Here is an 11,123-nt window from a genome sequence, read left to right on the forward strand (position 1 = left end):
CATCTTTACAGATGTACATTTGAAGCTCCACTAACCCTTTATATGAGCTGATGTTTTCTTAAGCCAATAGGTATAACCATTAGCTCATAGTGGTTTCTTTCCATAATCACTAAAGATCACATTCTACAGTATCTACTGGATAAATAACTAGCCAAAGTGCAAGCAGTATATGATAAAGCAGTCACTTATTTTTGGATCATTCCATTCTGCATCTCCAGATACATGCCACCAAAGATCAAAGTTTCTTTGTCTCACTGTAAATACTGATATAGATTTTGGAAACACTTTATACTGGCTAAATGTAATATATTGAATAAAATGTTGTAAATGTGCTTATAGCTTATATGCAATGAACTAAAAAGCCCAGGTTGTCCCTATCAGAACTAGAAAATGATCTGTTTTTACATTGTAGCACATTGTTGTTTGATATATGATCTGCCATGTATACAGTATGTTGTGTCCTGTGCTGGTGGTTACACAGTCAGAAAGGTGAATGGCTCTTTGTATGATAGAGGAAATAGCAATCATTTTTCTTAATAACATTTCAGCATCATTGGTCTCTTTATTTTCTATTACATCTTTGCAATGTCTTTCTTCTACTGCAACCTCCTGTTTCTCACGTTGCTTTTATTTCCCCTTCAGCTTGTAGTACCAGAGTATTGCATCCATGGCCTCTTCTGTCTAATGTTTATGTGTGCTGCTGAGTGGGTTACTCTGGGTCTCAACATACCTTTGCTATTCTACCACCTCTGGAGGTAAGTACTTACCCATTCATTGTTATATTAGGTTTCTGTTTGGCTTAGTTTTATATAATAATATAAGCAATTATACTAGTTAGATTGTATTTTTGTATCACGGTTCCCTTTCCATCTCGCATTGCAATGATTTTACAGGTTTATTGAGCGTTTGTCTAAATATATCAAAAACATTAATAAGTGTGACTACGTAACAGTCATTCTGGAATACACGCAATAAGTGGGTCTTACTCCTTGCTGTGGAAACAACATAATCAATATCGGAACTCTCATAAGGTTACTCGTGTTGTGTACTTTAGAGGGGACATCAGGGACATAAAAGTGATATGCCCATAGATTTAAAGCAGCAATCATTACAAGAAGTGCTGCAGAGGGGAGGGGGGGGGGGGAGAGGGTACAAATTACCCGGGCCCAGGTCTGATGGAGGAGCCCAGTAAGGGTCCAGTAGGGGCCCAGGCCACCTCCCCCTTACCTAGCAGCAGCAGATGCAGCTCTTTTTCTAAGCCCATCACACGCCGCTGTGTACTGGGCTGCAGTGTGGCCATGGAGGTACTTAAAATACTATTTTTTTTCAGTATTTTTTTCTAAGGGTACATGACCACACCTCCTGTGATTAGGCCACGCCCATTGAAAAGTACCTGGGCCCATCCTGGCTCTCGGCTGCCCTGATTACAAGGCAAAACCAGGTTGGTTTTGCCGTGTAAATGACTGCCCCTTTAAATATATGTGCAGACTTACCTGAAGTACCGCACCAATAGCAACTCAGACCCTACTACATTTACCCCTAGGTCTTCATTACATGTGTCACCTTTGTGTGTTGAATGTTTGTTATTACATTTGTGGAAGTGATCTAAAAATAATGTATTTAGCAGAAGGTGGTAACATGAAGTTATTTTGTGAGAAGAAACAACTCGGTGTGGGCCATCATGCAAAGCAGGGAATTTCCTACTAAATGTTCCCTTTCCATCCCTTTATCACATTTAAATGATGGTTAACCGCATAAATAAATAAATAGCATTGGCTGCAAAATGAGAACTAGGAAGGAGCCCTGTTCATACTCCACAAATAGCAGTCTCTGAGTCCAGTGCCGTCTTAACAGCAGTGTAGGCCCCTGGGCGCAGAAATGCACTGGGCCCCCTACCCATCCTCCAGCGGTAGGGGTGGGAGGTGCTATGAGCGGCAGCTTTGATGTCCCCCGGGCTGTAGGGGGTGTTCTATCTTCCGCTCAGCATGTAGGACCTGGAGCAGTAATTTCTGCTAAGTTCTCCTTTACTGCACAGATGGGGCTAAACTGTAGAAGGGGGCATTGGGCTGAATAAAGAAGCCCTGGTACATGACTTCCAGGGTGGTAAGGGTGTTTAATACTTAGGGCAGGAGTGGATAGTGGAGTGGGCTTAATATTTATCAATTTCCGGTGGGAGGGCAGCTTGCTTGACTGCAGATATCTCAAGTTCCTGAAAATGTATTTCTTAGCTTTGAATTGGATAAAAAAAACTAGAGAGTCCCACCTTTCAGGAGGTACTGGAGACTTGGGGATCAGAGTTCAGGAGGCAGAGCAATTCACCAATGAAAATCTAAAGCTGCATATTAGGCGTGTGTGGAGCTGGAGCAGGGGCCAGTTGCTTGAAGGCTGATATCTCTGGTTCTGGGCATAGTATAGATAAGCTACCAGTGTCCACCAAAAGGGAAGTGTCACAGCTTTAGGATTATACCTTCAGAAAAACTCTTAGTCAGACAGAACCCGAGATATCTGGCTGGGAAGAGCAATTAACAGGCTTGGATGGGGACCACTGCTTTGAAGTCGGATATCTCCGGTTCCCCAGGGCCGATTTTCAAAAATCTAGTACCCCTGGAAAGAGGGGACCCTCAGCTATCAGCCTAGGGCCCTTATACTCCTGGGGCCCTTGGGCAAGAGCCCATTGAGCCCATACGAAAAGACGGCCCTGTCTGAGTCATAGGGGTAATTCCAAGTTGATCGCAGCAGGATTCTTTTTAGCAGTTGGGCAAAACCATGTGCACTGCAGGGGAGGCAGATATAACATGTGCAGAAAGAGTTAGATTTGGGTGGGTTATTTTATTTCTGTGCAGGGTAAATACTGGCTGCTTTATTTTTACACTGCAAATTAGATTGCAGATTGAACACACCACACCCAAATCTAACTCTCTCTGCACATGTTAAATCTGCCTCCCCTGCAGTGCACATGGTTTTGCCCAACTGCTAAAAAAAAATCCTGCTGTGATCAACTTGGAATTACCCCCATAGTACAGTACTATTCACATAAGTTGCTAAAACATTTTGCACACCTCCATCTTGTCTTACAAATGTGTACATGTCCCCGTAAACCTAGGTGCAATTCTGGAAAGGTTGGCGCCTGATTTTACAAAAGGCAAGATTTGCACCGCAGCAGGTTTGCTCTGTGTAACTTCTGTGAAGTAGTCATATTGAGCTAAAGGGCCAATTTCATAGTGCAATAAATATAGAAGAATGAAAATAACATAGGGATCATTTAGAAGTGTAAACATTTGCTTCTCTAAAATACGCATGCAAAAAAGTGCACCTACTGGCTCCTATAGGAGGCTGCTGCACCACTTCTGCTCAAAATATGCAAAACAGTAGTATATGCATTCTATGCAGAGCAAAGGACATTAAAACACACGTAGCACATACAGATATATATATATATACACACATAACCTAGTCTTGAGGCCGCTCTTCCCCATCCCCCTGCCTCATGCCTTGAACATCTCAGCTGTGCTTGCATACTGCCATCAGGCTACGTCCCGCTTGCTTGCACCTCATGTCATCTGTCTGTCGACCCTTCCCACTAGATTGTTAGCTCTTCAGAGCAGGGCCCTCTTTCCTCTTGTTATCTAAGCCCTCTTCTCGACACATTTCACTGGCAGTTCTCCCCTACTCAGCGACCATCTATACCCGCTTTTTCTCCTGCTGGTAAAGGCTTGTCTCCATCGATGGCCACCAGCCCCAAGTAGTACGATGATCACTCCCTCACTACTTACATCTTAGCTGTATTATGTCTTGAGAATGTGTGATGCTCCTTTTTACATGTACTCTATTTTTGTTACTTATATACTGTAATGCTAAGTTTTGTCTCCCTGTACTGTCCTTTGTACGGCGCTGCAAAACACTTGTGGCGCCTTATAAATAAAATGTAATAATAATAATAATAATAATAATATATAAATTAGTACATGTATATCTGATCTGGGATGGGTGATTAGTTTTGAAAGAAAGCTGCTGCAACTGTATAGAGAATAATAAGCAGATGAATCCCTATGTCTCAATTCATTCTATAGGTTTGCTGTAGATACTTGTGCACAACTAACTGCTGTAGGCCAGACAGCCATTTTGCACTTGAGCCCTCTAAGGTCATGTTCCAGCACTGCACAGTGAGAGAGATGACCAGTATAGCAATGACTTACAGCATGCATGTTACAAATCTCAGAGGAACAGAAAATATTTCACAACCTGACAATGGATCAGTAGTAAATATCTGGAGTGTCTTATCATAGGTACTTCCACCGACCGGCTGATGGCTCAGAAGTTATGTTTGACCCAGTGTCTATAATGAACGTGGATATTCTGAATTACTGCCAGAAGGAAGCTTGGTGTAAACTGGCATTCTACCTGCTGTCCTTCTTTTATTACCTGTACAGGTGAGCTACATTTATATGCCTTGGGGAGCAATATTTGGAAAAGAATAGCACATGAACTACAGAGATATGCCAGTGGACAGTACAGTAGGACCCAAAATTATCAAATAGGGTACAGAAAGCCATGATAGATATCTGAAGATAGGTCAACAAAAAAGGTATTTATTAGACATTAACTAAGCACAGCAAAGCTCATATGGATTGGGTTTTGTAGAGGCAAGGATTCATGCCATGCAATTTTCTGATTCCCCTTTTCCTACGTCCTTCGGGGGAATGTCATTTTTCAGTGTATTTATAAATACAACTTTAGTGGAATGATTGCAGTTGTGGCTACAACTGACTGATTCTCCTGTGTGGTGTAGTTGGGGTATGACTAGTAGGATTTTACAGTAAAGCCAAATTCAGTTTGCAATGCTATAGTACATATCAGGCAGAAATGAACAACAAAGCAAATACTGTAGTTTAATTTCTTCTGTTGCCGCCATCACATTTAATGATTTCAACCTTATTTTTAACCTTTATTTGTATAGTGTCAACATTTTACATCCAGAATCGCATTGTAGTATACGATTATACCGGCCAGATGTATTACTGAGCAACCGCAGGGTCAGGGGAGCCTGTTCCTGCAATGTGTACATAGTGGAAGCTGGACTTCTGCGCATGTTCATTCCTGCTTATAACGCATGCATAGCAGCCCTTGCCATGGACGGTTCCAGGGGAATCCTTTCCCAGAAATTCTTGTGAAGTGCCATCAATAGGCTACAATTGGCTAACGTCATCTTTAAATGGCATTAGCTGCAGGAGCTAGTTTCCAGAATGGAAGGATCACAGCATATATTGAGATTACCACTTGAAAACGTGTGTTTTCGAGGAATAAGCCGCAAGTACTTAATGAGAAATGGCCCCTTAGAGAGAGTCACCTCTATCGACTACTGTTGTTCATTTTATGAACCGCAGTAGTGCCCTAGTTGAGATTATGCCCCATATTAGTGCCCTAGATCATTTTATGCCCCATATTAGTGTCCTAGTTTATCTTATGTCCCATAATATTTCCTAGTTCACATTATGCCACACATTGCCCCCAGTACACATTATTCCACATAGTGCCCCTAGTATACATCATGTTGCATGGTAGTGCCCCCTATACCCACTATAACTACACCAAGCACACGTGATACACAGTGCATTACAGAGAATATTCAGTCATTCATAAGAGACAAATCATTTTTAAGGGTACTAGCAGTATGGTGGAATCTATGTAGGTCCCTATCAGACCACTGCACTGCTGTTGTGTCCATCTTTGCCTCTTGATGTAGATTCCATTATATTGTAGTCAGGGCCGGTTCTAGCCCTTGTGGCGCCCCGGGCAAAAATAGGGGCGTGGCTTTATAAAGGGGTGTGTCAATGTGCCCCCAGTAGTATTGCTCCCGTTTGTGCCCCCAGTAGTATTGCCCCTGTTTGTGGCCCCAGTAGTATTGACCCCATTTGTGACCCCAGTCGTATTGCCCCCGTTTGTGGCCCCAGTAGTATTGCCCCCATTTGTTGCCCCGTAGTATTGCCCCTGTTTGTGCCGCTTTAAAAAAAAAAAAATTAATACTTACCATTCCCCGCTCCTGAATCCCGACCGCTGCTTCCCTCCATCTCTGGCCACTGGCGCCGCTCCTCTGATCTATGGGAGAGACGTCATGACGTCTCTCCCATAGAACTGCATAGACACTAGAGGTCAATCATGACCCCTAGTGTCTAAGTGCCGTTCCCACAATGCAGTGCAGTGCGCGATGACTTCATCGCGCACCGCACAGCAGTGCCGGCACCGGGGGGGGGGGCACCACCAGTAGCGGATCTTGCCACAGCGGCAGCGGCGCCCTCCGGAAGGCGTCGCCAAGGGCAAAAGTATTGTGTGCCCGTAGCAAGATCTGCTACTGATTGTAGTCATATACTCTATGTTGTTCTCTTCTTGAAAAGAAAGTGTATTATTTAATAAAGCAGTTAGGATTATAAGTTTATGTCTGCTCACGATTTGACTGTGGCCATGTGCAGAAATGATACACACTACCAATTATATTTAATTCAGCAAATACTGAACAATATAATGTTAGAAATGTAGTTATGTAAGAATTTCATATATATATATAGAAGTAGGGGAGGAGAGCAAGCGCCATATGGTGTAGTAATTTAAACAAAGGTATATTATAGACACTCAAATAGGAGTTAAGTACCGGATATAGTCTTGAGTTCAGGCCTATCAGTCTCTCTTTTCCAGTGGCTGTTCAGGAGACAGAGATCCTCGCCATTATTATTTATTATTATTACCAGTTATTTATATAGCGCACACATATTCCGCAGCGCTTTACAGAGAATATTTTGCCCATTCACATCAGTCCCTGCCCCAATGGAGCTTACAATCTATATTCCCTACCACATGTACACACAGACACATTCATGCTAGTGTTAATTTTGTTGGGAGTCAATTAACCTACCAGTATATTTTTGGATTGTGGGAGGAAGCAGGAGTACCCGGGGGAAACCCACACAAGTACGGGGAGAATATACAAACTCCACACAGTTAGGGCCATGGTGGGAATCGAACCCATGACCTCAGTGCTGTGAGGCAGTAATGCTAACCATTACACCATCCGTACTGCCCTAAATAGCCATATAGTGTAGTACCTTTGTAAATAACTTGGGGGTCCCTCCCTTATATATCATGCGTACCAAATCAACGCTTTAATCATGCATATAGGATAAACCTTTATCCAGATAACCCAAGCAGGTCCCGTGTAGTAGGCTGTTCACAAAATTCCGAAAACTGCCTTGTATAACAAGTTAAACATATTTTAATAAACAAGTAAAAAAAAAAAATAATAAAAAAGCTTAGCTCAATGATACAGGCAGTGGGTAGGTAGGTCAGTCTCTCAATGCGTTTCGCCTCGTGTGGGCTTCCTTGGGAGATTACACATTGTACAACATAGTTCACATTTATAACAATAGCTGTCAGTTGATTGGTCGGCTAAGTCACATGACGTGTATTTCCGGTCCCGTCATGTGACTTAGCCGTCCAATCAACTGACAGCTATTGTTATAAATGTGAACTATGTTGTACAATGTGTAATCTCCTGAGGAAGCCCACACGAGGCGAAACGCGTTGAGAGACTGACCTACCTACCCACTGCCTGTATCACTGAGCTAAGCTTTTTTATTATTATATTTTTTTTTACTTGTTTATTAAAATATGTTTAAATTGTTATACAAGGCAGCTTTGGGAATTTTGTGAACAGCCTACTACACGGGACCTGCTTGGGTTATCTGGATAAAGGTTTATCCTATATGCATGATTAAAGCGTTGATTTGGTACGCATGATATATAGGGGAGGGACCCCCAAGTTATTTATAAAGGTACTACACTATATGGTGATGATCTCTGTCTCCTGATATACAGTATAGGTGGGGAACAGCCACTGGAAAAGAGAGACTGATAGGCCTGAACTCACGACTATATCCGGTACTTAACTCCTATTTGAGTGTCTATAATATACCTTTGTTTAAATTACTACACCATATGGCGCTTGTTCTTCTCCCCTACTTCCACAGAAATTCATGACTGAACATACCCAGGTCATTTTCTGAGGAACTGAGCTGCCACCAAAGAAGTTTGGAAGGTGTTCATAGGACCCGAAAAAATTTGCTAAAATTTGGAGTTTGACTGACCACAACTGATTTAGACTTTGTATGGTGATATCTGGTGACCCTTGGAAGGGATTTCTGAACGTTGGATAAGCGCACTGATCTATAAAAACATTTCTTTATATATATATATATATATATATATATATACATACACACAGAGAGAAAACCACAGCACTCGCCACCCCAGAAGCGGGGTACAGCTATGCACTTACCACTCACAGGGTGGGGTGCATGTAACACAGCACTCTCCAACACAAAAGCAGGGTACACAGCTGTACTTACCACTCACAGGGCGGGGTGGATGTAGCCCATGACCACATCGCTCATATAAATACAAACAAAAAACTCAGCACTCACCTAAGTAAGCTCACTTATCCTCAACAATTCAATAAATAAATGATGGGGGTTTAGTTAGTGGATTGGCCAATGCATTGAAGCCTGCATATCGATCTCCAAGGTACCCCACCTTCATGCAGGTCCTACACTATCACAGAGTCTTAAAACCTGACTACTTCACTGCTGTTACACACATCATCTGCCTGCTAGATTTAATGTGTACCTGCCACACCCTTTATGGCTTTTAAAGGTACACTAGTCACCTTGCACTGGCTCAGAGATGATTGCTAAGGAACAGCTGAGACAGGTTCAGGATAATAGAGTCCACACAGGGGTGCATGAGAAAGCTAGTGGCCACGGTTAATAAGAGTAAACCATAGATTAACCCCATCGTATACACACAGAGAGAAAACCACAGCACTCGCCACCCCAGAAGCGGGGTACAGCTATGCACTTACCACTCACAGGGTGGGGTGCATGTAACACAGCACTCTCCACCACAGAAGCGGGGTACACAGCTGTACTTACCACTCACAGGGTGGGGTGCATGTAGCCCATGACCACATCGCTCTAATAAATACAAACAAAAAACTCAGCACTCACCAAAGTAAACTCACTTATCCTCAACAATTCAATAAATAAATGATGGGGGTTTAGTTAGTGGATTGGCCAATGCACGGAAGCCTGCATACCGATCTCCAAGGTACCCATTTATTGAATTGTTGAGGATAAGTGAGCTTACTTTGGTGAGTGCTGAGTTTTTTGTTTGTATTTATTTGAGCGATGTGGTCATGGGCTACATCCACCCCGCCCTGTGAGTGGTAAGTAGTACAGCTGTGTACCCTGCTTTTGTGGTGGAGAGTGCTGTGTTACATGCACCCCACCCTGTGAGTGGTAAGTGCATAGCTGTACCCCGCTTCTGGGGTGGCGAGTGCTGTGGTTTTCTCTCTGTGTGTATACGATGGGGTTAATCTATGGTTAACTCTTATTAACCGTGGCCACTAGCTTTCTCATGCACCCCTGTGTGGACTCTATTATCCTGAACCTGTCTCAGCTGTTCCTTAGCAATCATCTCTGAGCCAGTGCAAGGTGACTAGTGTACCTTTAAAAGCCATAAAGGGTGTGGCAGGTACACATTAAATCTAGCAGGCAGATAATGTGTGTAACAGCAGTGAAGTAGTCAGGTTTTAAGACTCTGTGATAGTGTAGGACCTGCATGAAGGTGGGGTACCTTGGAGATCGGTATGCAGGCTTCCGTGCATTGGCCAATCCACTAACTAAACCCCCATCATTTATTTATTGAATTGTTGAGGATAAGTGAGCTTACTTTGGTGAGTGCTGAGTTTTTTGTTTGTATATATATATATATATATAGTCTCACACTAGCTTACATTTGCATGTGAATTTATTGTACTACATAGGCCGTCTGCATATGTGTGTGTGTGTGTGTGTGTGTGTGTGTGTGTGTGTGTGTGTGTGTGTGTGTGTGTGTGTGTGTGTGTGTGTGTGTGTATATATATATATATATATATATATGTAGATAAAGTAAAAATACTTTAATCATTTCTTTTAAATACACAGCATCCTGTACTAATCCCACTTCTTCCTCGCATGCAGGGTGGGGGCTACTGTACGTTATGTCAGCGTGTAGGAAGCTGTGCATCTGCTGGTAAGTGAAAACGCCCCTAGCCCCGCATACATGCCCCCACTCCTCCTTTGAACTGCCACTTTCTGCATGTCGACATTGATATTCCATCCTATAAATATATTATTCTCTAAATCTGTAGAAACACAGCCCTTATACCCTAGAGTACATTTATAATGTTATTATACCTTGGAATATATGCTCCCATGATATCCCCTGCAATGAATAATAAACGTGCCTTTATTACCACCTGCACATCTTAATTACTTGAATTGTAACAGATGTTTTTCTCTTTTTTTGCTACCTGTTCATTTATTTTCTTACTGCTCTATTTCTTTTTTTCTCAATGCCCGTTCTCTTGCTCTTTCTTGTTTTATCATCCCATGTCATCCTTTTGTCCTCTATAATGTCTATACCTGGCATATTTCTCAGTATGATTTACACACTCGTCACTTTTTGAATCTTGCCAGTCCGAAACTCTGAATCCAGAAGAAGGAAAAGTGAAAACGGGATCAAGATCTCTGCATATGGAGAAGACCTGAAGGGCGTTGCTCTCTCCAGTCTGCCAACTCGTAGTAGATTCATTTTTTCTCCCTCTGCCTCCATTCATCTCTCCCCCCCCCCCCCCCCATCCCCCCTCCACTGTCCAGCCCTTCCATTCAGTTTCCCCTTTTTTTCAGGCTTTTCCTATTTTTAGACTGCTGCTGGCTTACAGCTCTTATTTGTCTGTTTGAAGTCTGTGACTTTATTTCTGTAGAAATCTGTGAAGTTTACTGTCAATAAAGGATATATATTCACCAGGTGTATTTATGTGTAAGCGTTTGGCCAAGGCCACTGCTGATAATACCTAATATGCACACACATTATAGATTACTAACAGGCTCAATGTGGAGTGGGAGAATAATGAAACCCATCTTCTCTAAGAAAACAAACAGTTATATGAGATCAGAGGTTCCACATACAGTTTAATTAAATTGCCATATTTACTGAATAGCTAAATTACGCCTGCCATACTACAGCTTTTCTTG

General features: G+C 42.4%; 1 protein-coding gene across 6 annotated transcripts in view; it reads left to right on the forward strand.

Annotated features, from left to right (window-relative positions):
• Nucleotides 1-10,892, forward strand: part of CNIH2 (cornichon family AMPA receptor auxiliary protein 2) — a 436,455-nt gene extending 425,563 nt beyond the window's left edge. For 5 of the 6 annotated variants that reach the window (XM_063945176.1, XM_063945174.1, XM_063945172.1 and 2 more), the window contains 4 exons: nt 643-755; nt 4,287-4,430; nt 10,068-10,119; nt 10,528-10,892. In XM_063945176.1, coding sequence (XP_063801246.1) covers nt 643-755; nt 4,287-4,430; nt 10,068-10,101 — 291 coding nt within the window. In that variant the 3' untranslated portion in view covers nt 10,102-10,119; nt 10,528-10,892. The remainder of the gene's footprint in view (nt 1-642; nt 756-4,286; nt 4,431-10,067; nt 10,120-10,527) is intronic. The other variant, XM_063945173.1, reaches the window with a different exon arrangement.
• Nucleotides 10,893-11,123: the final 231 nt, after the last annotated feature.

This window comes from Pseudophryne corroboree, chromosome 11, assembly GCF_028390025.1.
Source record: "Pseudophryne corroboree isolate aPseCor3 chromosome 11, aPseCor3.hap2, whole genome shotgun sequence".
Lineage (NCBI taxonomy): Eukaryota > Metazoa > Chordata > Amphibia > Anura > Myobatrachidae > Pseudophryne > Pseudophryne corroboree.